Source organism: Aethalodelphis obliquidens, unplaced genomic scaffold, assembly GCF_003676395.1.
Source record: "Aethalodelphis obliquidens isolate GAN/ISIS:26980383/991018 unplaced genomic scaffold, ASM367639v1 scaffold63, whole genome shotgun sequence".
NCBI classification, from domain to species: Eukaryota; Metazoa; Chordata; class Mammalia; order Artiodactyla; family Delphinidae; genus Aethalodelphis; species Aethalodelphis obliquidens.
The window spans coordinates 262,425-289,589 of NW_020838007.1; the positions used below are offsets into that span (position 1 = coordinate 262,425).

A 27,165-nucleotide genomic window follows, 5' to 3' on the forward strand; every position below is an offset into this window, starting at 1 on the left:
CCAGTCATTTTGGACTAGGGTCCACCCTAATGACCTCATTTTAACTTGATTACTTCTCTAAAGACCCTTTCTCTGAACACAGTCACATTCTCGGGCACCAGGGACACATTGCCCCGTAACACCATCACAAGTAGGGATGGAACGTGGTCTTCCAGCCATCTTGGACCCTCCCCCCTGCATCCAAGGACACGTCAGCTCTGTGCTTCTGAGGCAAAGGCCGCAGAGCATCACCCCACATACAGTAGGGGCGTTTAGTAGTAGGGAAGGGGGGACCTTGCCGTAGCCCACATGTATGCGGGTCCAGAGTCTGGAAAGCAGGCTCAGAAGAGAAGGTTCAAGGGACAAAGGCCATGAACCCAGGGGATGGGGTTTCCCTTGGGCAGGTGGCCACAGCCCCCAGCCCCACCACTGTGGCTGGGAGGGAGGCGGTGCTGCCCGGGCCTGATCTGTCCAAGGGTCTGGTGGCAGTGGCACAGAGGCCGGCGAGGCAGGTACCGGGAGAGGAGAGGGGAACTGTGGAAGGAGTCGGGGTGGCCGTGTGGGGAGCCCGACGCCCCCTGGGCTCAGCCTCTTCCAGGACAGCCAGTCCTCGGTCACGGGTAGAAGGTGTGGAGAGAGGCCTTGCCCGCCCTGCTCAGCTCCAAACTGCCCGTTTCCTGGTGTCAAGACCACGGGTGGCCTTTGGCTTAGCTGGATGACCATCCAGAATTTGCAGCGACCACAGTCGAGCTGACGTGCCGGGACCCCCATGCCTTCCTCATTTAATCCCACCTAGAACCTTCTCGGGAAGCTTGTCCTCAGGTCGACAAGCTGGCTTCCTCTCTGAGAGGGGCCGCCTCGAGCACCCTCCCCCAGGTCTGACTTTTGTCCGTTTCTCCTGCAGAGTGAGCTGGACTTGGAAAAGGGCTCAGAGATGAGGAAATGGGTCCTGTCTGGAATCCTGGCTAGCGAGGAGACTTACCTGAGCCACCTGGAGGCGCTGCTGCTGGTGAGGAGGGTGCAGAGGCTGAGCGGGCAGGATGGGCCCTGGAGAGCTCTGCTCACGCGTCCCATGTCCCAGGTCAGCCTGGGAGCAGCCCACCCTCCCAGGATCCTCGACACACCTGTGGGCAGGCAGGACATGCCACCTCTGTGGAGGTTGGGCCTCCCCAAGGGGCAGTGGATGCCAGTGAAAGACTCGGGTACCAAACCAAGCTGGCTTTAAATTTTTATTGTTAATGGAATTTAAAAAATAAAAGCACGTGTGTCACGTGACCGCAATGTACTTGACAAGTGGCGAGCCCTGACACCTGTGCTGCCCTGCCAGTCACCTGTGCCCTCTTCCAGCCCATGAAACCTTTGAAGGCTGCTGCCACCACCTCTCAGCCGGTGCTGACGAGCCAGCAGATCGAGACCATCTTCTTCAAAGTGCCTGAGCTCTATGAGATCCACAAGGAGTTCTACGACGGGCTCCTCCCCCGCCTGCAGCAGTGGAGCCGCCAGCAGCGCGTGGGCGACCTCTTCCAGAAGCTGGTGAGTGACCCGGAGCAGAGACCCGGCAGCCTCCTGGGGGTGACGGGGTGACGGGCGGGGCCCAGGCCTCTCCCTGAGCCTGGTGCCACCTGCGGGCGAGGCTGCTGAGGGCATGATGGGGAGGGAGAGTCCTGGACACATCTTACTGCCTGGGATGCCGAAGGGGGGCTGTGGGGGGGGCGTGCCGCCACAGCACCACTGCTGGACCGCGTGAAAGCGAGGCTTCCCTCCCTCTGCTGGCCCCAGTGACATCTCTGGTCCTTTCTGGGTCTGCTCAGTTTTACTCAAGGTTCCCAGTCTCCAGACTGGTCCCCTCTGGACCACAAAGAAGCCGCTGCCCTGGGAACAGGACTCAGACTCTGGGCAGGGGTACTGGGGCAGGCAGAGCCTGGAGGGGCAAGCACAGGTGGGGACGGCGGGCGTTTGTTGTACTTTGTATGATTTTTGCAGTTCTATGAATTAAAGGCTCTTGAATTAATCAAGAATTTAAAAAAAAAAAGTAGTTTGGGGAGGGAAGGCTGTTCAATGAAAGGGTCATACGAGAGGAGCCCTTGGGTCCCCAGGGGGTCCCTAGCTGAGGAAGTGGTGAGAACAGGCCTTCCGTGTGGCCCCAGCTCCCGCCGCAGCCATTTTGGGGACCTGGAGGCACGTTAAATGCTAGCGACTGTGACAGCAGCTCCCTGGATCCTTGCAGGAATCAGGACGTGGCCTGTGGACAGGCTGGAGGAAGGCAGGAGGGCTGGTTTGTACCTGGGGATGGCCATGCCGGGCTGTGAACCGAGGGACCGTGAGGCCCTCTGGTCCCCAGGTAGTGGGTTCAGCTCTGATCAGGGGGCTCCAGGGGGCCTGCGGGTGCCCCGTCTCAGCTGAGCTGAGGCAGCCCCACCAGGCAGGTCCCATCTCCACCCCGTGCAAGTGAGGAGGCCGAGGGGCAGGAGGTCACCTGCCCAGACGGTACCCCTGGTCTGTGTGCCTCCAGGAAGAGTGCTTTGCCCCTGCCTTCAGGGGCATAATACTGGAGGGTGGGTGGTGCTGGATGACAGAACAAGGGTTTCTGCAAGGGCTCAGTGGGCCCAAACTGGCTGGGAGTCCATTCGGCAGACGTAGCTCTGGATCCCTGGTTACAGGGAGGGAGAGGCGGCCGTGGGGGCAGGTCAGGCACCTCCTCTGGCCATTTGCTGACCTCGGGGCCCACGAGGAGCGAAGGATTCGGCTTTTAAAAAGTCAACGGGATTGGGAAAATCTAGTAATCAGATGAAGCGGGTTGGTGGACCCCTTGGCACTAGCCCGGCCACCCCCGGAAGGGACCAGGCTCGGGTGAACGCTGAACTGAGACGTGGGTGATGAGGACGATGGAGAAAACTCTCAGACGGAGCTGCCGGAGCGATGTCTGTCTTCCAAAGCGTGAGGTTCATGTGTGAGGAGGCCCCCACCTCTGGGTCTAAAGGGGGAGCCAGTCTCTTTAGGTGGAGGCTGGTGGGGCATGTCTCTATATAAGGGGCAGCAAAGAGGCCACCTCCCAGCACCGCGAGCCCCCATCCTGGGATGCCCTCGAAGGCGGGTGCTGGGTAGGCCTGGGTGACCGGGATTCCACCTCTGAGGACCCCTAATCCTGATTAAAGGGTTGCCCGGGCCTCCTGTGCTCTTTCCCTGGAGTGTTCTCCCTCCCGAGGGCAGCCGGTCCTCTGGGGGTGGGGTGGCCAAGGTCACCGGGCCCTCTCTAAGTGCCCAGAGCACGCGGTGAAAGAACGCCAGCCCCCAGCCCTCCTGGGCCGCCCAGACGCCCAGCTGGCCCACCGCCACGCCAGCCCCCAGCCCTCCTGGGCCGCCCAGACGCCCAGCTGGCCCACCGCCGGCCTGTCTTGGCTCATGCTGGGCTCCGGCATTCCGCCCGGGTGTGGCTTTCCTGTTGGCCACCGCCCCGGGCTGCAGACTCTCCCGCCCGGGACCCCTTTCCCGTGGCCAGAGAGCGGAAGGCTGTGTTTTGACGCAGGTGCTCCCCATCGTTGAAGCCCACATCTTTGAAGAATTGTGTTGTGGGCAGAAACTGCAACCACACTCTTCCCCAAATAACACTCTGAAGTCACTCGGAAACTGAAAAAAAAAAATTTAATAGTCTGATGAACATCAGAATTTGGAAAGTTTCCTCTGGTTTCCCTGGTGTCCTTGAACTACCTTCACGTATCAGATGTTGCAGCGCAAAGACGTGGGGAGAGAGGTGGGGCCGCGGTGGGAAGTGGAGCCCCAGGAACCACGTGCTGCATGTTCACGTGTGTGCCGCCAGGGCGGGGCGCTGGGTCTCCCCAAGGACAGACAGACACCGTCCCCGTCCCTTTCAGATCAGCACTGCGGGGTCAGGCTCCCCAGCTAGGAGAGTCTTAGGACCCGAGGAGCCTGTGATGCCCCAGCCCTGGTACCTCTGCTACCCGGGAACTCATGAGCCACACCTGGTAGCTAGGAAGCCCTGTCCTGACGGCGCCTTAACTCCCCTTCCTGTGGGGCTGTGGGTTATTGCTACCCATCAGGGGGCTTTGTTTCTGGCTGAATTTTTATCAGCTCGGGTTTTTTGTTTCTAATCATTTCAGACTTCCTGAATTGTTGCAAGAATAGCACAAAGAACTGGGTGTGCGCCGGATATACCAATTGTAACATTTTGCACTGATTGTAACACTTTGCCACATTTGCTTAATCTTTAATCTTTATCTCTTTCTCTCTCCTTTGTATACACACCCCCCACCCCCACCCCCACACACGCACACATGCTGAATAGTTTGAGAATAAAATGCAGATCCCTCTGCCCTTTTACCCCTAAATACTTCATCGTGTATTTGCTAAGGACGTGTTCTTCCACAACCCACAGGACGGTCCTCCATCGGAGGACGGTTCACAGTTGAGTGATACTATTATTTAATATGCAATGCTCCTACAGATCTCTCCCAAGTTAGCCATCGTGTTCTTTGTAGCCATTTTCCTTCTGAGTGGGATGCAGTCCAGGTCACGAGATGTACGTGGTTGTCAGGTCTCCTTAGTTTCTTTCCATCTGTACCAGATTCTCAGCCTCTGCTGGTCTTCCACAACCTTGACATTTTTCTGAAGGGTGCATTCTAGTTTGGGTCTGATGTTTCTTCAGGAAAAGATTCAGCTTCTGCGCTTCTGGCAGGGAAAAAAAACAACAAAACCCTGCAGTGATGCTGTGTCCTGTCGGTGCCTCACATCGGGGGGCACGTGATCTCCATTGGTTTATCGGTGCAGCTCGGGTTCTGATTAGTGCATGAATTGCTTGGAACCTCTCAAAAATCACGTGGAAGATGTGAGCTCCTGGAAGAGGGGGCAGGAGAGGTAAGGAAAGGGGTTCTCCTCCCAAAGACCCTGTGTTAGTTTACTAAGGCTGCTAAGTCCAGGTGGCTCCAACAACAGAGATCTATCTCCTTCCATTTCTGGAGGCTGGAAGTCTGAGATCCAGGTGTGAGCAGGGCTGGTTTCTCCCGAGACCTCTCTCCTCGGCGTGTAGAGGCCGTCATCTCTGTGTCCTCACGTGGTCGTCCCTCTGTGTCTGTGTCCTAATCTTTACTTCTCATAAAGCCCCTAGTCAGATTGGATCAGGGCCCACGTGAATGGCTTCATTTTTGCCCAATCACCTCTTTAGGTCCATCTCCAAATACAGTCACATTCTGAGGTGCTCAGGGCTAGGGCTTCAACATATGCATTTTGGGGGGACACAGTTCAACAGTGATATCCCCTCAGGACCCGGCTGAGACGTTGCCTCTTTAGAGAGACCACCCTGACCACAGTATGTAAAGCAGCCCCGCTGTTCTCCTCACCTGCTCTGCCTTCAGCCATCTGCCACATTACTTGTTGCTTTACTTATTCATCGTGTGTCTCCTGCTCGCCGGCTGCGCTGTGTCTGAACGATTCGAGGTGACAGTGCCTCCAGCAGGGCCTTTGTTTTTGTGGGGGACGCTCCGTGAGTGAGGGGGAGGGGGAGAAGGCAGGGCGCTGGGTCCGACCGGATGGCAGGGAACCTGGCATCTGGAACGCAGCGACTCGTCCAGGTAATCAGTGGGGCCAGGCAGGGCCTCCTCCAGCTGCTGCTTTTTCTCTCGCGCCCCCAGGCCCACACGCAGCCCCCTCAAGGAGCGAGTCCAGAAGACCAGACAGTGCCAAGGGCATCTGGGATTGCCATCTGAAGAAACACAAAATTCAGTATAAATGCAAGTGCATGTAGAAATAAAATTTAGGTTCGATGCAGACCAAACACCAGGATCAGCAAAAGCCTTGGTCCTCCCGCTCCTGGTCGGCTGCAGTGGGAGGCCCGGCCAGCAGGTCATGGCGTCTGCCCTTACACCCCAGGCCGGGGTTTCCCTGCTGCCTCTGGAGGTGACCTGGGGCCCAGCAGTGGTGGTGGCTGCACACAGGACACCTCCCCCCAACCATGGAAGTCTTTACTCAACTGAGTGTCGGAGCAGGAGGCCGAGTGAGGAGACACTCTATTAATGCCTTTGGTTGAGAACAGGACAAACAAACACCTCTCGCCTTGCACCCGGCAGCAGAGGTCTCCCACCTGCCAGGTGTGTAGCATGACACCTGGGCCCCGTTGCCAGGTCTGGGCTGGGCTCATGTCTGGGCAGCGTGAGCCCCTCTTCTCCAAGGGCAGCTCAACTGAGTGTTTCTTGCGTGTCTGAAGAGATCAGATAGGAGCAGAGCAGTGGCCCCTCAGGCCAGGGATGGGTCCACTGAGGTCTCCCGCTGCCAGGATGCGAAGGGGCCGCTCCATCCCACCTGCTGGAGACGCTCAGCCACATTCACTGATATCCTGGAACTTCAGCTGCTGCTGGTGGCCTCATTTAAATGAGTGGGGTGGGAGGATGAAGAGAACTGCTACCCGCCCGGGGCTGTGAGTCACTTCTCAATGTGTCGCTTTGGAAGAAGGAAGCATGCTTAGCGCGTGGGGAGGGGAAGCAGGTGGGAGGCAGTGACAGCGTGGAGGAGCTGAGTTTCCCACAGCCCTGCACTGTCTGCTGCACCTGGGCTTCCTCCAGAGCCGTGCATAGAAGCCCGTTACCCAGAGGGATGGAGACCGCCTGTCCCGCACCTGTCCCACACCTGCCCTACACCTGTCCCACACTCTCTTCCTTCCTCCCTGCAGGCCAGCCAGCTGGGTGTGTACCGGGCCTTTGTGGACAACTACGGAGTTGCCATGGAAACGGCTGAGAAGTGCTGTCAGGCCAACGCTCAGTTTGCAGAAATCTCTGAGGTACGCGTGACGCTGTTCAGACAGGTGCGCCCCTCCACCTCCTGAGGGTGGGCTGTGGGCTGATCGTTGGCACACCGTGACCCGGGAGAAGAAGGCACAGCAAACTAAGGTCTGGTTGTGAACCTCAGCTCTGTTTCCGGATGCCTGTGGGTTGTCCTGAGCAGACAGACGGAGCAGCCCGAGGAGCACCCTGCCTCCCCAGCGGCCAGGGCCCAGCTCTGGGGTACCCCGGACAGACTTGCACTGTCTGTGTGTAGTTCGGGGTGTCCATAGTTCTGCCCCATTAACAGAGGTCTCGACACTTGAGTCCTGAGGCCGACTTTGCACCTTGCGGATGGAGAGCAGGTGGGGAGGTGTCATGCTCTGCTCCTCTGGGGTCTGCATCCGGCCCGGGGGATGGGGCTGGTGTGCGTTCTGTCGACCCGCGTGGGAGGAAGCTGCAGGCTGGGCACTGCACCGGCCCGGGGGCTCTGAAACCTCAAGCCCTGGAGTGTTAGCACAAGGGGCCTCGGAAGAGCCCCCTGGATGCAGAAGACGGGCGGCCATCGGGGGCCGGTGGCCATGCCAGGTCCTCCCTGCCCCGCTCCATCCTCCTTCTGCCCGTGGCAGTTGAATGATACTTTCTTCTTCCCAGGCCTGTAGTCCTCAGAGCCCTGACCTGCCCTCCCCCGCCAAACAAGGATTCTGGGTGGGAAGATCTCCAAGTGAAACCCCAGCTTTAGGAAGAGAAACGGAAACTAGAAATAGGCAGGGGAGGGTCTCTTGCTGGGATACGATCGTACCCCGACTGTCACACCTGGGCTTTGTTCCAGGGGATTTGTGCTCTTTTATAATTTATCATGGGGGCTGGGCCCTGTGGGTCCCAGCACCGGCGTCTCCCATGGTGATAACGTGCCACACCGTTCCCCAGAGCCCGTGGGTGCCCTGCTCCCCACCTGGTGCCTCTGGTAACGGGCTACATGCACCCAGGGCTGCAGGCTGGCTCCACACTTCCCTCTGAAGCTGCCCTCGTTTGCCTGCAGCATTGGGTCTGTTCCTCTCTTTAGTTCATTAAACTAGCAGCCTGCATACTCCTAACAGCTGGAATGCTGGCGCCAAGTCCCAGGCGACTTTGACAAATTAGAGTCATAATCTTTTAAGAGCAGGCTATGGTTAAATGGAGCCAAGTTCACGTCCACCAGGACAGGTGTCTACAGAGGAGGGAGGAAGCGACGGTGGGATACCAACCGGGAGTCACGTGGTCCCACCAACCAGGCACAGGCACAGGCAGCGGGACGGGGTTCGGGGCGGCAAATGCCGGTTCTGTGAAACTTTTACCATCAGGTGGTATCCACTTTGGTTTTCCATCCATGTTTCAAAAAAGCCCCAGAGAAATTAGAGCCACACAGACAGTGAAATGAACCAAAAGGACGCAGAAGAAGCAGGCCATTTAGAGGTGTGGGGAGTTGCGTTCTGCGGGGTCAGAGCTCGGCCATGGGGACTGGATGTCCATCTCCAAGGACAGGCAGGGTGGAGCAGTGGTCCTTCACGTCTCCCAGGACTGGCCTGAGAAATAGGTGTGCTGCAGTGTCCAGTCAGACTGGAGTTGCCTGAGATGGGTTCTGCAAGCTCGAGCTCCCCAGATAAAAAGTAGGTAACAGGAATCATGTGAAAAGGGCTTCCGGAGTCTAGTCAGTTTGGGAAATGTGGGGTTAAACCAAACTTGTAAGTTTTCTCAAGGCAGGCCTCCCAGAGCCCCGAGATGCTCAAGGTGCCCACGTTCATCGCACCTTCCAGGGGCCCTTGGCGCGTGGGCTGCTGCCCTGGCTCATGTGAGCGGCACCTAATTTTTGCAGTTTTGAGCTCTCACGCCCCCTCATCCCCCCGCCCACCCTCTGGGAGCTGCTGAGGCAGATGGATGGAGGAGTTATTGAGGGGAGCTAAATTCTCAGGAGAGGCACCAAGGTGCATTGTGAGTTTGGCCCCCGTGAGCTTAAAATACACTATGTTTTCTAGTCCCAAGAGGTCTCCCACAGCCTGAGAGCTTGGGACGGGCATCTCCAGGCCCCTTCCCATTCCTGTGCTGTGTCTTCTGTTCACTCAGAAGCCTCGTACTGGGGTTAGCCACAGCTTCTTTCCAGAGGCTATTTCAGGCACACAGGGACCTTTTATCCACATTTCTCTTGGTACCTTGGACCAAATCAGCAGTGCCTTTGACACGGTTGTGTTGAAAAATGACCCACCCACTAAAAAGCTCTGCTTACTTCCTGGGCAAGGACGTTTGCAAAGTCAGGGGAGGGGAGGCTGGGGTGGAGGCAGAGTGCATGCCAGCGGCCTGCCCTGGCCTCCCCGAAGCTGAGTGCTCTTCTTTCTGACCCACCAGCCCCTTGCGCGTTGTTTAACTGCTCCAGGAAAGCTGATCTGTGCACCCAGGAGGGGCATTGCCAGTTGCCTTGGTTTGCAGGATCCTCTGCGTCAGAGGTTCTCAACCAGCGCTGATTTTGTCCCCTGGAGACACTTAGCAATGCCGGGGGACGTTTTAGATTGTCACAGCAGGAGGAGAGGGTGCTGCTGCACCCATAGGATGCTATTCAACATCTCAGGGTGCATAGGACAGCCCCTTAGAATAGAGAATTTCTGATCCTGATGTCAGCAGCGTCATCCAGGGCGAGCGTGTGCTCAGTTGGCCCCGTTCTGCAGGCTGTGGCCCAGAGGTTTGCCACATCTAGGCTTCTCAGCGGTGAGAGGAGGGTGAGAGTTCTGCTGAAGGTTCCTGACCGTGAACTCACTGACACATCAGAGCTGCTTCATCTGCCCTGTGGAAAACGTGCTTTTCTCTTTGCAGAACCTGAGAGCCAGAAGCAACAAGGATGCCAAGGACCAAACGACCAAGAACTCTCTGGAAAGTGAGTTCTCCGTGCCGAAGCCCCTGCATGCCCCTGTGGTGGCGGCCGCTGCCAGCAGACAGGAGCAGCCAGGGCGCCCAGCTGGGTCACACTCCGGCCCCTCTGCTGCTCCAGATTTCCAGTAGTGGGGGGTGGGGGGATGGGGAGGGAGCAGCACTGGCCATGGTGGGTGCGGAGGGACAGGGTCAGGACCTGTTGCCACCAATGGGGGGGGGGGGGGGGCAGGGAACCAGGAAGAGGTGGGAGTTATCGGAAGCCCACAAAGCAGGCACTGCCGGGCATTTACAGTGTCATCTTGTTGTCCCAACAGCCCTGCAGGAGGCTCTTGTCTTCCCTTGTTTCAGATGATAAAACAGGTTTAGGGTGGAAAGGACCATGTAGAACGCAGATTCAGAGTGGCTGGGCAGGGGTCAGGGCCAAGTAGTTGGGCTCCCGGGCCTGTGTTTGCCCTCATCCCTCTGGGCAGAGTGAGCTCAGGAGCAACAAGGTACTTCTCGTTTCTGGCTGTTAGGGTCTTGGGAGGAGTTACGCTCACAGAGAACAGCAGACGAGGGCCGGGGCCACAGCTACACCGCCCTCTGAGCCGGTTTCCCCCATTTCTGTAAAATGGGGATAACAGTGCATGCCCTGCACTAGTCGTGGGGGTTATGGGCGGAGCTCCACCCTACATGTGAGAACACGTGAAGCGCCTGAGCCCGTGATGGGCTGTGCCCACCATGGAAAAGCGGGGATGGCCCTGGCCGGTTGGGGCTCCATGCTGCCGGCGTCCAGGGGTCCAAAAACGCTTATAAAACCAAGAGCCGCATCTCAGCCTCAGGCTTGGATACGCACGGAGAGTAGCGTGCTGGTCAGCACCCCCGGCCTGGGATCTGCGCCGGCGCTTCCTCCCCAGAGTGCTGGCCAGCTCCCTGACCCAGGCCGGGGGGCCGTCAACACGGAGGCCTTTGAATGCTTGCTGCTGAGTCAGCCACGCAGGCTCGGGTTCTGCTCAGCCCTGGACCTGGCACTGGTGTCACAGACTGAAGGCTCACAGCCGTGTTCCCGACCTTCCAATGCATCGGGTTCAACCTTGTCACTGAGCGGAGGGGAGGTGGGGTTCCCAGGGAATGTGGAGGCTGAGGCTGCCCCCACCTCCACCCTTGCAGTGAGGGTGGGTGGGCAGGCGGGCGGTCAGCCTTCTCTGACCCTTCGTCTCTCCGCAGCCCTGCTCTACAAGCCTGTGGACCGGGTCACGAGGAGCACACTGGTCCTGCATGTGAGTCCCTCGGGCCCGGGGCCTCCTTGCCCTGGGGTTCTTGGCTTCTGTCCTGGGGCTGACCCTGATATCTGTCAATTTTGCCCACCTGCCCCCTTTTCTGCCACGCACCTGTACTGAGGATGCAGAAGTGAGGCACCTCTGCCATCCCTGGGCTCCTGGGGGTGGGAGGGGGGAAACGCAGCAGGCTCGCCAGGTGTTCCAGATGCCTCATCAGAGCGGGTACAGGTAGGGAGCATCCCGTCCCACATGGACAGAGGCTTGTGGGTGGAGAAGCTTCCCCGGGGGAGAGGGTGGGGACACATAGCACAGGTTGGAGCACCAATGGCAGGTGCATCCCGGGGCTGTGGTCAGACCACATTCTCCAGCCAGGAGAACGTGTTCGGAGAGGGTGTGCAGGGAGGCCCACCTGGCGGGGCTGCTCTTAAAGGCAGTGGGGAGTCACTTGCGCATTATTAAGTGGTCGTCTTAATACTGAGAAACAAGCAGGGAAAAAAAGGCCCCCGATCTTGCCAGGTGATCCTATTTGTCTGTATTTAGAGTAAGTCTTACATGCACATTTTTTTTTAATAAATTTATTTATTTATTTTGGCTATGTTGGGTCTTCGTTGTTGCGCGGGCTCTCTCTAGTTGCGGCGAGCAGGGGCTACTCTTCGTTGCGGTGCACGGGCTTCTCATTGTGGTGGCTTCTCTTGTTGCGTAGCACGGGCTCTAGGCATGTGGGCTTCAGTAGTTGTGGCACGTGGGTTCAGTAGTTGTGGCTTGCGGACTCTAGAGCACAGGCTCAGTAGTTGTGGCACACGGGCTTAGTTGCTCTGTGACATGTGGGATCTTCCCAGACTAGAGCTCGAACCTGGGTCCCCTGCACTGGCAGGCGGATTCTTAACCACTGCGCCACCAGGGAAGCCCGACATGCACATTTTTTAAAAAATGTACAACCAAGTCACAGAAGTGTTTGAAGTGTCCGTTTCCTGTCTTGCTTCCTCCGCACAAAGGAGCCACCACCACAAGGATCTTTATGCCGACACACGTGGCATCTTTCTAAATCACTCAGACGGTGTTGTGCTGTGCATACCATTCCACATGTGGCTTTTTACCCCGTAATGTTATATTGTGGCAGTTGTCCCACTTTGGCCCAAACAGCTCTGCCTTGTTCATTTTTAAGCTGCGTGGTTTTCCATCCAGTGCACGTTTCAGAACTTCTCACCATCCTCTGACTAAGAGTTCCTGGATGGAGGGAGATAAGCTGAGATTTGCGGTTTGGGAGGCTCTGGCCGGTGGCCCATCAGAGTCCTGGAGATCCTTTATTTGGTTCCCTCACCACGATGAGCCCAGGCCTGGCAGGGGGAAGCCAGAACCACCAGGAGCGGTAGGGGGGGGACTGGGATCCCCAACACCAGAGCCTCCCCTGAGCTTACTTCATCTCCCCAGGTTCTCTTTGCTGTAGGATTTGGGAGCTAAGAGGGTTTTGTTTCTCTGAACCAGGAAGCCGTGGACTTTGAGCACAAATTATGTGCATTTGCAGTAGAGAAGGATTCTCAGGCTCTGATCTAAAAGAGGAGGAGCCGGGGGCTTCCCTGGTGGCGCAGTGGTTGAGAGTCCGCCTGTCGATGCAGGGGACACAGGTTCATGCCCCGGTCCGGGAAGATCCCACATGCCGCAGAGCGGCTGGGCCCGTGAGCCATGGCCGCTAAGCCTGCGCGTCCGGAGCCTGTGCTCTGCAACGGGAGAGGCCACAACAGTGAGAGGCCCGCGTACCACAAAAAAATAAATAAATAAATAAAAGAGGAGGAGCTGGGAAGGTCAGGGGCTTTCTCCTGACCTCACATGGACCGGCGGACCAGGATGGGTTCTGCCCCAGGGGACCTGTGACAATGTCCAGGGAAATTTTTGCTTGTCACAACCACACGTGAGGGGGCGCCACTGCCATCGAATGGGCAGAGGCCAGGGACGGTGCCAGCATCCTCCAGTGCCCGGACAGCCCCCACCAAAACCAGCCCTGCATGTCACCAGGGCCCAGGTAGAGAAACCTGCCCCAGACCTGTAGCGTGGAGCCCCTCTCTGCAACGTGCAAACAGCATAGGCTTGTGGGGCGCCGTTAGGGGCCTGCTCCCGGCACAGTGCTCGCACAAGTGCTGCCGCGCGGCCCAAGCCATGGTGAGAGGCGGCCCCAGGTCACACCCAGCGCGTCTGCGGCTCTCACAGCAGAGATGCCGGGGCTGCTCTGACTCCATCCTTCGTCCAATGCAGGACTTGCTGAAACACACCCCCTCTAGCCACCCCGACCACCTGCTGCTGCAAGACGCCCTCCGCATCTCGCAGAACTTCCTGTCCAGCATTAACGAGGAGATCACGCCCCGCCGGCAGTCCATGACCGTGAAGAAGGGAGAGGTGAGCATGGCGGCCGAGCAGAGGTGGGCGTGGGGCCCACTGTATCCACACAGCTCAGCCCAACACAGAAACGCCTGGACTTGGGGGCCCTTGACCCTGGCAGGGTGAACCCAGGCCATTGTGCAGGGCATCGGGGTGTGGTTTCAGGGGTGCGGGCCTCACTTGGGGGGTTATGTCCCGGGCACCGCACACCCTGCCGGATCAGGGTCCCCAGCTAAGGAGAGCGGTGAGAAGGAGGATGGCGTTTGTGTGCTGGGGACCACTCGGTTCCTCTTGAGTGTTCTTTCATTAACATACAGTTAACAGTGGGTTTAAGGACTTGAAAGCGGATGAAGGGGAGGGGCGTGTGGTTTGTGTTTGCGGCCAGAGAACGGCTGGAGAACGAAAGTGGTTGACTTCTTCGGCCAGGAGGGCTCTCCTTCCCCTCCTCCCTCCCTCTCTGACAGCCCATCCCAGTCTCCATCTCTCTGCACATCGTAGATGATAGGGTGTGGAACAGAGGGGCTCAGACGCCACCCCTGCCACCTCCGCTCCTTCCCGGGAGGGGCCCAGCCCGGTGCCAGGCAGCTCGCAGCGAGATGGCAGAGGTGTGCCAGTCAGGGGCGGCGTCTAGTGTGAGCATCTTTCGTTGGAAGCGGCACCGCGGGGCGGGGGGGCGGACCCGCGGCCTCTGGGGTCTCGTGCAGGGACAGGAGCCGTATGGCCCAGCAACACGTGGGCTGGCAGCAAACCTTACTGTAGCTGCCGCTCGGAATCACTCCTCTTCCCGTTAGCGTGCCAGGTGCTTGGCGGCGCCGAGGCTGACCCTCCAGGACTTGGGGCTGGCGGGCAGGCTGCTCTCAGCCCTGTGCTCCCACACCTGTGTGGGAAGTGGTACCTGAGTGCTCGGCCTCCCTTGTCTGCAGTTCACACGGTCTCACCAGACTCGGGATTTGCTTCCGCCAAGACTCCTGTCCCTGTCGGGTTCGTGCTGCCTGGTCTCCCCTCCTGGGACACCATGCTCTCTCGCAGGCAGTTCCTTTATAGGAGCACCGCCCTCCTGGGAAGCAGCTGTGCGAGTCCTTCTGTGGGTGCTGGGTCTGCGCCTGTGTCTCCCGCTGCACTTAGGTTCCCCGGGGAGAAGCGCCTCCTTGCTCTTCGGGTCATTGGAAGCAGCTGCCTTCGGGAATTGAGGAAAATCAGATGTCGCCTGGCAGTTGTCAGCCAGGCCCTTGAGCCCGCATCTGTATCCCAGGCCTCCTTCCCCGTGGACCCATGGTCGGGGTCCCGGGGCGCCTGAGTGGGAAGTGTGTAGGGGCCGGTGCTTCATGGGGGCAGGGCTTCTACCTGCGCCCACCCCATCCCCACCAGCATCTGGTCCTGTTGACCTGTGGTGTCTGCTCCTTGAGGGGAATCGCTTGGGCGCCTCAGCCACGAATCGGGGAGAAAGGCCGGTGACACTGAAAGGTGTCTGAGTCGCACGTGCCTTCATTCAGGGTTCTCCGTCAGGAGCACAGTAAGGGAGATAGGTGGCGGCTAGACCAGGATTCAGGCAGATCCACACCTACACCACTGCCTGGGACGAACGACCTCGAGAGCTGGGGGCTGGGGTCCACAGATAGAGACAGAATGAGGCCTGACTCCTGGGCCAGGGTCCAGGCTCCCTTCGTGGATTTGCCAGTATCGTGGGTGGGAGCCCTGCTTTCCTGGAGCTGGGAGACCCTTCCTGCCCATCTGCGCAATTTCTGTTTGAGCCACTGCAGGACCCCAGGGTGGGCTGGGGTTCAGAAGTGAGGCCTGGGGCCTCCTTGGGAGGGAGGACATCTGCCACGATGGGGAAGCTCGTGGTGAGAAAATCCTACAGCGCTCAGAGGACAGCCACACCGTCCACTCCCCGCACTGTGCACCTCGTGTGGCCCTCGGAGACGGGGTGCAGCACAGAGCAAGGCTCAGGCCAGGACGTCATGGGGTGGGGGGCTTCTCCTGGAAAGATGAGGATTTGCACAGGCAGGGGTGCATGGGGAGGGGCCTGGCAACTGAGTCCACCCATCAGAGCCCCGCAGGGCTGCCGTCTGAGCCCGTGTCTACTACCACGGATGGGTGGATGTACGGGGCTGCCACAAGTGCCAGGGTGATGCTGGTGGCCTCTGGAGGATGAAGTTGGTGGCTGGGGTGGGACTTTGGATGAACCTGTGAGCGGCAGGACCCGGCGGGGAGGAGGGGAAGGGCCCGCAGGGGGCTCCATCAGGGCTGGGACCCTGGACGATTCTGACCTGCTGACAGAGGGGGCGAATCCACCTCTGAGCTGGACGTCGGGGGCCCTCTGCTGGCAGTGGCCAGAAGCTCAGCTGCTTTGTGTGGAGAAAGGACTGCAGTCCCCCCCTCCTCACAGAATGTCCCTTGGTCCTGCCTCCTGGGCTGGAAGACCATCTGCGTGTCCCTGCCGAGGGGGCATTCCTCGAGGACCTCAGTGTCCCAGGACCTGCCCCCCGGCACAGACCCCACAGTCAGGCTGCCCAGGTCTCCAGTGCTGCATGGCCGTGTCCCCAGGTGCACATGCTTCTGTGCTTCCCATGGGTGCGGACGCGGGGCTTGCCTATGCCCACGGCAGGCGGGGGAGGGCAGTGACGATGGGTCACAGCCTGGGCGCCTGGGCAGCCCTCCTGCCCTCCCACACATGGTCTGGTTGGCACTGGCGGCTCCCATGTAAATCATCTGGTCTCCGTGCCAGGGCCTGGCCGGCTGCTGTGAGCCGAGCTGCGCATGACGGTGACGTGGGAGTGTTGGGGGGCCTGGCCCAGGCTGCATTTGCTTCTCGGGGGCTCCTGCTGAGAGTGTGGGGGGAGTTCAGGGAGGCACAGGTTCCCTGAGAAGAACCTCAGGCAGCAGGTGGCAGTGGAGCCAGGTGCCCAGACCTGCTGGGGGGGTGGGTGTTGGGGGGGCTGTTGGGGGGGGGGTGACAGGGGTAGGCAGATGCTGTGAGTCTTTGCCCCCTGTGGTGTGTGTGCCTGACCCTCCGGACCCTTCCCAGGCCATCACAGAGAGGGGTGGGAAGTTGCCCTTTCTGGGGGGCCTTCTCTGAGGCCAGGCGGGCAGGGTCCCCATTGAGCACCTGGTCTCTTTCCTCCTGAGCACAGACCCCCGAGTGTCCCCGCTCGCTCCCTGTGCTGCCTGGGGTGGATGGTGGAGCTCCCTGAGGCTCAGGCTCTCATCTTCGAAGTGGGCACGAGGACCCACCCACAGCAGGAGGGTCACATCCAATGCCAGGCCACGTGCTGGCACAGCACACCCACGTGCTGGCACAGCGCGTGGGGCAGCCTCTCATCCTGTCTCTGTGTCCTCGGCACAGCACGGCGCCAGCCCGGATGAGGTGGCAGGCACTGTTTGTCCACTGAATTACCGACTTATCTCCATGTGCCCTGGAAACTTGTGAGCCATGGGACCATCCCTTGTCTTTCAGATGAAGCCCCCAGGGGCAGAGAGGCACAGGGCTTGCTGGGGACTGGTGCCTCTAGTCTCCCTGCTCCTTCGAGGACGCCTCAGGGTCAGGGGTGGGCATCAGAGGTGTAAAGCCCCTATGTGGGCCCCTACCATCAGTGGGCACTGACCTCAGAAGGACTAGAATGTGGGGTCTCAGCTGGGGGACCCCTGCCCAGCCTCCTGATTCCCTCAGATCCAGGCCCAGCCCTTAGCGTGACTGCCCCCTCTCAGAGTTCTCCCGGCCCGTCTCCTCCCCCCTTACCAGGCAGTGCCCTCTAGGCCGAGCCCCAAGCTCTTGTTACCTGAGCCTTGACGGTCCCCGTACGAGAACGTCCCCTCTCCACGTGGCCGGCCTCTTGCCTGGGTCTCCAGGCCTGTCCTGGGGATGCGTGGGCCTCCCTGCTCAGAAGGGCTCTCCCGTCTCCTTGGCTGCAATGTCTCCTCCGGCCTCCAGGCCAGTGGCTGTGACTCTGTCTGGGGCTTGGGAACTTTGATGAACAAAGAGCAAGGCGTTTGGCGTGTGTGCTTGCGGGCGGATGAGGTGGAAGGAGCGCTGGGAAGTGGGTGTGAGGGTTGGAGGTGGGGGGAGTGGAGGCCCTGGCCGCCCCTGCCCTGACCAGCCCCCCGCCCCCTGCAGCACCGGCAGCTGCTGAAGGACAGCTTCATGGTGGAGCTGGTGGAGGGGGCCCGCAAGCTGCGGCACGTCTTCCTCTTCACTGACCTGCTCCTGTGCACCAAGCTCAAGAAGCAGAGCGGAGGGTGAGTGGCGGTGCGGCCCCGGCCGAGAGGGGGGTCCCCGGGGTATGGGGTGGTTTCTACAGGAGGAGACCTGGTGTTCTTTCCAGTGAGCCTCGAGAGGTTGTAACCTGTTGCCAGGCTGCTCTCGTTAAGCTACATTCTGTTTCCAACTGGACGTGATGCCAGGCTCAAGGTCAAAGTTCATCATTAGGAATCTGGAGACATTCAGGGTCTGGGTGGGTGACCAGGCTGTTGACTGTGACTTCAGGTGCAATGGAGGGGCTGTCATGTCGTGACCCAGACAGGTCGGGGGGCTGCAGGGTCTGGTGCAGGTGGGGGATGGACACTGGCTGCCCCTCCCCTGTCCTTGGAGGGCATCACTAGGTGATCCCTACATTTTGTCTTCCCGAGATCATGGTGGCTTCTAAGTGATTCTCAGCATTGGCCTGCAGACCCCACCCAAACCCCCAGGGATCAGACCACACAGGTTGCAGCAGTGGGGGGCCGGCGGGCTGGAATGGAGGAAAGAAGGTCACGTTGGGAAGAACCAGAACTGGGCTCTTCACCCCATCCTGCCATCGCCACGCTGAGTGGATTTAATCAGAAGAGAGCCTTGGTTTCCCCATCTGTCGAGGGAGGGATTACACCGGGTAGATTTGCAGCCCCTCAAACTCTACAGCTCTGGACGTGTCTGCAGTCCTCTCCTGACTGTCATTGGCGGCCTAGGTGGTCTCCCGCGTCAGGGAGCCTGTGAGCCACCACTGTCAGCACAGAGTAGGGTGGATGAGGGCTTGTCAGACCTGTGGGGCCTGGGTCACACGTGCACAATGACCCTCCCCAGGGGTCACCGAGGCTGGATCGCCAGTGTCTGCCTGTGGCCTTATCCCAGCCTGTCTCAGGGACCATGAGCAGAGTTTGAAGGTCAGGTAAACTTCATGGCCATGAGCTTAGGGTTCCCCAGAGTCGAAAGCAGTGACTTAAGCAAAGGAAGGTGGTCAGCCTGTTAACCTGCCCCTCCCCCCACCCAGCAAAACCCAGCAATATGACTGCAAATGGTACATCCCGCTCACGGATCTCAGCTTCCAGACAGTAGACGACGCGGAGGCCACACCCAACATCCCCCTGGTGCTGGATGAGGAGCTGGATGCCATGAAGATCAAGATCTCCCAGATCAAGAGCGACATCCAGAGAGAGAAGGTGGGGCTGGGGGTGGTGCCAGGCCGGGCTCTGCAGCTCGAGTGGGCAGCGTCCCCTCACGCTGGCAGGCGGGCGAGTTCTGCAGGGCATCTGACCCCACTTCTGGTCTCTGGGACCTGCTGGGACCCCTGTGAGCCCTCGCAGTGCCAGGCCTCCCGTCAGGCATGGAGCCATCCAGGACGGGGTGGGGGGAGGTGCCCCTCTGTCCCTCTTATAACTGCCCTGATCCGGAGCAAATCCCAGGCTGGGCGGAAACACGGCCCCTCCACGGGGTCTGGTCTGTACCCAGCAGGCCCCTGGTTGTTTCTGGAGAGGCACAGTGTTCTGGAGGAACAGTGAGGATGAACCCCTCGCCTGTAGGGTCAGCCTAGGCCAGAGCTGGTGCCTCACAGTGGCCAAAGACAAGGTGGGTCCCCAGAAGGTTGATGTCCAGGGACACCCTGCTGAGGTGGGTGCAGCAGGACAGGGGTCCTTCTCAGCCCTCACCCTACCCAACCTTCTGTACTGCAAACCGCACAGGATGGGGAAAGCACGGGAGCCCCAGGACCGGCATGAACTCTGGGTTGTTTGTTCGTCCTGACGGACCCACGGCCCCCATGGCAGAGTGTCCCAAGGCAGAGGGGAGCCAGGGCTGCATCTGCGGGGCTGTCAAGCTCTCTGCCACCACTCACCCATCCGAGCCATACCCTCTGCCTAGTGGCAGGCAGCACAGCCTCCCCCGGGGACAGAGGGCTTCAGGAGGGAGGAACATGACACGCGGCAGGGAGAGTTTTCCTAGCCAGGTCCTGGGGGTGCATGTCACCCTCCATCAGGACCCTCGCAGTCACTCCCGGGGGACCTGATGCTGAAATGTGGCAGATCCGGGAGCAGGGAGGGGCCTTTAGGGTCACGACAGGCCCCTTCACATTGTCTGAGTTCAGAGCAAGTGAAAAAAGGGAGGTTTGTGAGAGGAAGAACTTAATCCCTTAAGAAGGATGGGCTGAGCACATCCGGCAGTCTATGCCGGGCCTGGACACTGTGGCCGAGACCCTGTCCACGCTGGGCCGCCAGACGGTCTCCCGTCCTCCACGGACCGAGCATCAGGGGTGGTGGGGCAGGCAGAGTGGGAGCGGGCCGCGCTGGGCCAGGGCTGGAAACGTGACCGTGCCCTCTGCCCACAGAGAGCGAACAAGGGCAGCAAGGCCATCGAGAGGCTGCGGAAGAAGCTCTCGGAGCAGGAGTCGCTGCTCTTGCTCATGTCCCCCAGCATGGCCTTCCGCGTGCACAGCCGCAACGGCAAGGTGAGTGCCCAGCGTGGCACACAGGCCGCTCTCTGGGGCTTTGGGCCGGAGCCCCCGTGGCTGGTAGGTGGTGGGGTCTCCAGGGCGTCTCAATAGGGCAGGGGGCTTGCAGGGCTGTGCAGACCCAGCCCTCGGTGCAGAAATGCTGTCCGGGACCTCTTGGGCCAGAGAGACAGCTTCTCTCCTGAGTGGCTTCTGCTGCCTCTAGCCGGGGCCTTTCCCTCCACGGGCATCGTGCACTTGTCGGGGGGCAGCCGGTGGGCTTTGCGGGAGCCTTGCCTCTGCGTCATGGGCCCGGCCTGTGGGCATCAGCCCTCCCCTCTGCAGGTCCCACCTGGTGACCCCGGTGGCCCTACACTCTGATTCGTCACGCCCTGACCCAGGCGCAGCAGGAGGGGCGGAGGGTGCAGGGAGGGACGAGCAGTGCTGTGAGCACAGCCGCCCCAGCTCCGCCGGCCTGCAGCGCAGAGATGCTCGTGCCTCCTGTGGGCGTGCTGCAGGCTCCACGCGGCGACCAGGACGGAGCCCTGGATCCACTGGGTGCCCGCTCAGCCGGGGTGGAGATAACGGGTGTGCTCTCCCCCACCCCCAGAGTTACACGTTCCTGATCTCATCCGACTACGAGCGGGCCGAGTGGAGGGAGAACATCCGGGAGCAGCAGAAGAAATGTGAGTGGGCCGCGCGCCCAGGCTGTGGGCTCGGGAGCGTCAGGGCTGGATGGTCGCCTCCCATGGTCTCAAACCTTGTTTTCCCCAAGGGACAGTGTAACTCTTACCGAAGTGAAGTGTGCCGTGGAGCCCTAATATGGGAGATAATGGGGGAGGGGCTGTCCTGATAGGGCCCCCTGCCCTCTGTGCCCCCCCGCCTGCCCTCTGACCTCCTCCATGAACCCCCTTCCCCTCCTCTGACCTTCTCTGATTTCCCTGCCTGCCCCCGGGGGCCCCCCTGCACCCCTGCTGCCTTTCCGAGGCTGCCATGCACGTGGCCCACCCGCCTTGCCTCCCCCCAGGCCTGCCACACACCCCAGCAGGTGCTGATGCCATACGGCCCTCGACTGGGCCCACCTGGGCAGCCATGCTGTGCTGGCCCTGCTCCCCTGTGCTTGACCGCTGTCAGGACAGGGCGCCCACTCCCCTCTGGATGGCCCCTTCTTTGGACGCTTCCCTCCGTTAGCAGTTCTTCCCTTCTGCTCAGCTCAGAGCTGCCCCGTCCTGCCTGGCAGCCTTCAGGGTGGGACGGCAGACCCTGCCCCACGTCCTGGGGCTGCAGCTGCCTGGTTCCCTCCTCTGCCCCCAGCCATACGGTTTGGGATTCCCGAGCCATCCTTGCTAAAAGGTTTCTGCGTGTGCCCTGTGTGCCCCCCAAGGTAGGTTGGGGGCTCCACACGCCTCTGCCCTGTCCTGAGCGCCTGTCCCCCCAGGGTTGTCATTCGTGCCTGTGCTGAGACCCCAGTGCCACTGTCTCCGGGGGCAGGCGGGCGCTCCTGGTGACTCTGACGGCCAGTGCCTGGGGCCCTGCCAGAGTTCCTGTCCCAGGTGTCCTGTTGTAACCAGGGGCCCAGACCATTTACAGCATGTGTTGTCTGCTCAGAAATAATCCCCTTCGCCCACCTGGTGGAGAGAAGGGGGAGCAGGGGACAGAGCCCCACAGGAAGGTGCCCCAGACCACCCCCTCGCAACCGGCTGCCTTGAGGCCGTGCCAAGGTGGTGGGCGGCCCTGTTTGTGAGCGTTGCGCAAAGATTCCTGCAGCCCTCTGAGCCCAGCCTGGGCCCCCCGGGGCCATGCCTCACCTGCCCCTTACCGGCTCCTCCCTGGGAGCAGGTGGCCCCTGCGGTCCTCCTAACCAGGGTGTGCTGAGGACCCAATGGGGGTACGTCTGAGAACACCCCATGGGGGTCCTGGGGAGTCCGAGAGCTGGGCAGACTCACCAGTCGGTGCGCCTGTGCCCCCATCTTAGGTTTCAAGAGTTTCTCCCTCACGTCCGTGGAGCTGCAGATGCTGACCAACTCGTGCGTCAAGCTTCAGACCGTCCACAGCATCCCACTGACCATCAACAAAGAAGGTGGGCTGTGCCCCCCGGGCCGCCGTCCCTTTCTGCTGTTAGTGCCATCCTGGGACCAGAGACGTCCATGTCAAGGCTGGGTGTGCTGCTGAGGGCCTGTCGGCCTCTCCGGGATGTGGACGGGACGGGTTAGGGGTGGTAGCTCCCAGGCGGCGGCCACCGGGTGGTTGAGAAGACCGACGGCTTGGCCCCAAGTCCCGAGCCACTCCTCAGACCCTCTGTGCTCTGGGCCCCGCTCCCCATCCCCCGCCCACCCCTCAGCCTGGTGCCGCCCGCCCCCACCTGTGGTTGTGCTGCATCTTGCGTTCACTGTTACACACACTGGTGCACATGCAGCCACACACAGGGGTATGCTTTGCACACTCAGGCACACACACCCCATCCACGTGGCATGCTCCCCGACCCTCTCCTGTCCCGAGAACCTGTCACGTCTCTTCTCGGTCCCTGGTTTGCCCATGTTGTGAACCCAACTAGATCCTAAGGTCCCCGAGACAGAGGCCACGATGGGTGTGTTTCTGCTCCTGACATTGCCTTGTCCCCTGCTAAGCAAGTGACAGTCACGTGGGGCCCTCATGAGGGTCACCTTGAAGCAGAACCTGTCACCTGCCTGCTTCTCCCAGGAGGACGGACGCTCACCTCTCTGGTCTCTCGCACAGATGATGAATCTCCCGGGCTCTACGGCTTCCTGAATGTCATCGTCCACTCCGCCACTGGCTTTAAGCAGAGTTCTAGTAAGCGGCTGGGTTGGGGAGGAAGGTGGCCGGACACTGAGCCGAAGGGTGCGGGGACCAGAGAAGCAGCTGACCGCCGGGAGATGCGGTGCTGGCTGACGCCCACTGGGTGTGGAGTTGCTTTCCCTGGGGTGGACCCTGCTGTTGCCAGCGCCTGGCTCAGACCCTGCGAGCTGGGGAGCTGCCCCCTGCAGGCGAGTCCTGCAATTGCAGGGGCTGCGGTTTGCTATAGACCGAAAACGCTGCCTAGGTTGCCAGGAAGCCAGGAGGCTGAGGGCCGGCACCCTGACCCTGGTCAGCAGAGGAGATTCTGCCGCTCTGATGAGCCAGAGGGATACCCTTTTAATACTTCCCCCTGGGGGCACCTCTCCCAGCCACTTGAGCTGTCAGAGTGGTGAGGGCTGGTCGCATTTCAGCCCAGGTACAGCAGACGCTCACCTGTCAGCCTGGCACCAAGTTCTCAGGGTCCCTCGGAGGAGGACACAGGGCAGGCACCGTTCTGCTGACCTTCCCACTGTTGCTACAAAACCAAACAAGAAATCCCTGACGAGCCACAGGATAGAAGATATTTACAAACTGTGTATATATGATCAGGGCCTTGTATCCAGAACATGTAGAGAACTCTTATAACGCAATGCTTGAGACAACCCAGTTTTTAAAAAATGAGCAAGAGATTCAGATAGACATAAACAAATTTACAGATTTGTGGTTGAATGGGAGAAATGGGCATAAGAGATCTTTTAGGGGTGATGGAAACGTGCTACAATTGGATCGTGGTAGTGATTACACCACTCTGTAAACTTACCAAAAGCATTGAATCGGTCACTTAAAGTGGATAAACTTTAAGGTATACAATTCATACCTCAGTAAAGACATTTTTTAATAAAAAAGAATGGAACGCAATATCTATTGAATAAATTGTCTCACTAACTAGAGGTGAATAAGTCTGAATACAAATCCTTTTTCATTTTACCCTGTACTAACCTTATTAGTACACTGATGGACGCCGCGCCCTGCACCCACTTTTCTCCCAGCACCGAGCTGCTGTCAGTGAGCAGGGGAGCGAATGTTCTAAAAGGTGCCGGTTCTCTGCGCACTGTTGTGAGGTGCTGCTAACCTTGCCGGCCACTGATTTGGTGTCTTGTTTTAAAAAGAAAACCAAGGACTTCCCTGGCAGTCCAGTGGGTGAGAGTCCGCACTTCCACTGCAGGGGGCACAGGTTCGATCTCTGGCCGGGGAACTAAGATCCCGCATGCCACGCTGTGCGGCCAAAAAAAACAAGACAAAAATAAAACCAAGACTGTTTTTTATGATTTAGAAAATAACACCTGCTTTTATAAAAAACATTGGTAATAAGGGAAAGCATGGTCATCCTCTCTGTGTCGCTCTCCTGCAGGTCTGTACTGCACCCTGGAGGTGGATTCCTTTGGCTACTTTGTAAATAAAGCCAAGACACGTGTCTACAGGGACACGGCTGAGCCCAACTGGAATGAGGTGAGGCCCGACTTCTGGGTGATCGGGAGGAACATCTTCCAGGGAGAGAGTGTGACCCCAGGGGCTTCCCCGCAGGCAACGGTGCCAGCATTCCCGGAATCTCCTGGAGGACCGGGCATGCCAAGAGATGGAGATTTTATCTCCATGTTCCTGAGAATTCTCCACTCCCGTCAGAAATTTTATCTCCATGTTCCTGAGAATTCTCCACTCCTGTCCCCCCAGTTACAAAGAAACTTTTTTTGCTGACAAAGCATCTGGAAAAAGAACTTAGAAGGGCTTTCTTGTTACTAAGGCCTTTGTTAATTGCTCAGTGTTTCCTTGGGAGGTTTCCATGGCATTTTTCCTCAGAAATTGGGATGAGCGTTCGGCTCTGTGACCCTCTCAGTGTCCGGAAGCTGGGGCTCTGCTTGTGTGTGGGGCCTCGCTGGGCGGGAGGGAACCCCAGTCTCTTTTCTCAGCATCACTCCTGTGATTATTAGCTGTGCCTCCTCTATAGGACTGGGGCACAGGGAGCCAACAGACTACCTGGTCCTTGTAGCTCTATAGCTCTGGGTGCCCGTACGGAAAGGGCTGGCGTCTGCTGTGACAAGGGGGGATCACAGCCGGGTGGATCCATCGAAGAAGGCTTTGAGGAGAGCGAGAGGGCCGTGACCCAGCAGAGGTGACAAGGGCAGGGCTCTGGATACTATGCAGAGGGTTCTGGTGTGAGGCAGCCCTGGGGGCTCGAGGGACCGAGCACGGGGTCGGGGGAGCTTCAGAGCATCAGGCCACCCGGCGGCCACCCTGGCTGTGTGTGCATGGGTTATCCAGGGCCGCACAGATTCTGGGCATACACACCCTCCCTACCCCCGTTCAGGCTCAGAAATATTTGCTCTCCCCACCCCGCTGCTTCCCCAGCAAGAACCCATGCCTGCAAAAGCCCTGGTGTGAAATGCAGCATTTACTGAAGGTTTCATAGGCGTGACGGAGGAGAAAGTAGATACCTTGGAGTGTCTGCGGGAGAATTGTTTCCTCCCAGGTCCCTCTCTCGCCTAGGTCACCTCCCTGGATCGATTTTTTTTTTTTCCCCTTTCAAATAGGCTTTATTTGTAGAGCAGTTTTAGGTCCACAGCAAAAGTGAGCAGAAAGGACAGAGATTTTCCATGTTCCCCTGTCCCTGTCCCCCCCCCCCACTATTGACACAGCAGAGTGGGGCACTTGTAATTGGTGAAACTCCGAGGACACATGCCCCAAAGCCCACAGAGTGTCTGCGTTTGTAACCAGCACCCCAGAGCTCCTGGTGTAGGTGGTGCGGGAACCGCGCTGTGAGATGCTGGCTTAAGGAGCTTGGCTTAGGTTTCAGAGGCGCTCAGAGCTTCCACAAGCATCCAGACGGGGCCACGGTGTGATGCCCACCGGGAAGTGGCTTCCGAGGGTCTGCATCGTGGGACAGAAGTGAGGAGAGTCTCGACGCGGGGCCTCCCGGGGCAGCTCGGGAGCTATCTGTGCAGGAGCCACAGTTCAGAGGCCCCTTCAGCTGGCAGCACTGACCCCCACTCGCCGGGCCCCCCCCAACTAACTCGGGGCTTTCCTTCTCTCTCGGGGCCACAGGAGTTTGAGATCGAGCTGGAAGGCTCACAGACCTTGAGGATACTGTGCTACGAGAAGTGTTACAACAGAAGCAAGATCACCAAGGAGGACGGCGAGAGTGCAGACAGGATCATGGGAAAGGGCCAGGTGCAGGTGAGGCTGCCGCCCTCTGCTCCCTGCAGGGTCCTGTCTGCCCCCCGCCCCACCGCCATGTAGTCGTCCCCCGGCCCCGGACACACTCACCCCAGCTCCAGAAGCTCTGTGTTCTTCCCCACTTGACACTCAGGGACACTGAGATGGGGGTGAGGCAGGCCTAGCTCTGAATCATCTGCCGTGGGAGACCTGGGCTGGCACCTTCGCGGGTCCTTTTCTGCCCCTCTGTCTGTCCGTCTGTCATGCCCCGTCTTGTCCCCAAAGGAATTTCAGATCCACCTGTTTTTCCAGTGGGGCTGCCGTGCCTCCACGGCCTCCGGAAGACCCCCAGGCAGGCCGCTGAGTTGGTGCCCTGGGTTGCAGGTGGCAATTAGGAGCTTCCTCTTCTTGGAAAAGCATGAGTCTGAGTCTACCTGCCTGACATCCCCTCTCCGGCTTCTAGACTCAGATTCCAGGGGGTGCAGCTGCATCCCTCCTGGGGCACAGGTCCCCCCTGGAGTTGTCATAGGAGCCCCTGGTGGGCCAGGAGTGTCTGTACAGGACCGGAGAGGGGTCCCAGGTCCAAGCCATTCGAGCCCGCAGTCCCAGTTTCCCCGGGCCCTGGAAGCACCCCCCACCCCCAGCTCTCGCACCGCCTGGCGACAGGAGCTGCATCACCTGCCTGGCGCTTCTTGCAGCCTCACTGCACGCTCCTGCCCCCCGTGGAGAAAGCCCCGGTACCCTCTTTCTTTACGGGGCATCTTACTGGACCCAGCTAAGCGGGTTCCTCCCTGCTCTGCCCTGGAGGTGGGCCCTGACTGTTCCCCACTCCCCCTGGTGCCCCGGGACCCCTGGATGAGGCCTCCTGGCGGGGGAGTGGTTGGACATTCCAGGTGCCAGTCAGAGGACAGGAAGCCCCGCCTCCCTTCCCCGGGGCAGGAAGTGAAGATCCTCACGGCAGGAATGACAGGAGAAAGGGTGACTCATCCCTGGGTAGTTCGTCATCTTTGTTGGCAAGTCTGGGAGTCACCACTCCAGCTGGCTGGCTTCCCCACCTTGGAAGCTTGTTAGGGAATTTGATGGCTCGGCGTCTCCAGGGACCCCTGTACGTTGAGAGCAGGTCTGAAAGCAAAAACGCCCCCCTGATCACCCTGTTCTGCTCCCCTCACCCACCCACCAGCTGGCGCCACAGCGGCAAGACAAAGA

The 27,165-nt window shown here is 59.5% G+C and overlaps 1 protein-coding gene across 2 annotated transcripts in view; it reads left to right on the forward strand.

The window, feature by feature from the left end:
• The window catches only part of BCR (BCR activator of RhoGEF and GTPase), a 97,657-nt gene that overhangs the window by 53,988 nt on the left and 16,504 nt on the right, over positions 1-27,165 (forward strand). The window contains exons 3-16 of one of the 2 annotated variants that reach the window (XM_027088449.1): positions 884-988; positions 1,327-1,512; positions 6,659-6,766; positions 9,591-9,651; positions 10,854-10,906; positions 13,157-13,297; positions 17,394-17,515; positions 18,523-18,691; positions 19,852-19,971; positions 20,564-20,639; positions 21,929-22,033; positions 22,654-22,764; positions 24,161-24,258; positions 25,849-25,980. In XM_027088449.1, coding sequence (XP_026944250.1) covers positions 884-988; positions 1,327-1,512; positions 6,659-6,766; positions 9,591-9,651; positions 10,854-10,906; positions 13,157-13,297; positions 17,394-17,515; positions 18,523-18,691; positions 19,852-19,971; positions 20,564-20,639; positions 21,929-22,033; positions 22,654-22,764; positions 24,161-24,258; positions 25,849-25,980 — 1,587 coding nt within the window. The remainder of the gene's footprint in view (positions 1-883; positions 989-1,326; positions 1,513-6,658; positions 6,767-9,590; positions 9,652-10,853; positions 10,907-13,156; positions 13,298-17,393; positions 17,516-18,522; positions 18,692-19,851; positions 19,972-20,563; positions 20,640-21,928; positions 22,034-22,653; positions 22,765-24,160; positions 24,259-25,848; positions 25,981-27,165) is intronic. The other variant, XM_027088450.1, reaches the window with a different exon arrangement.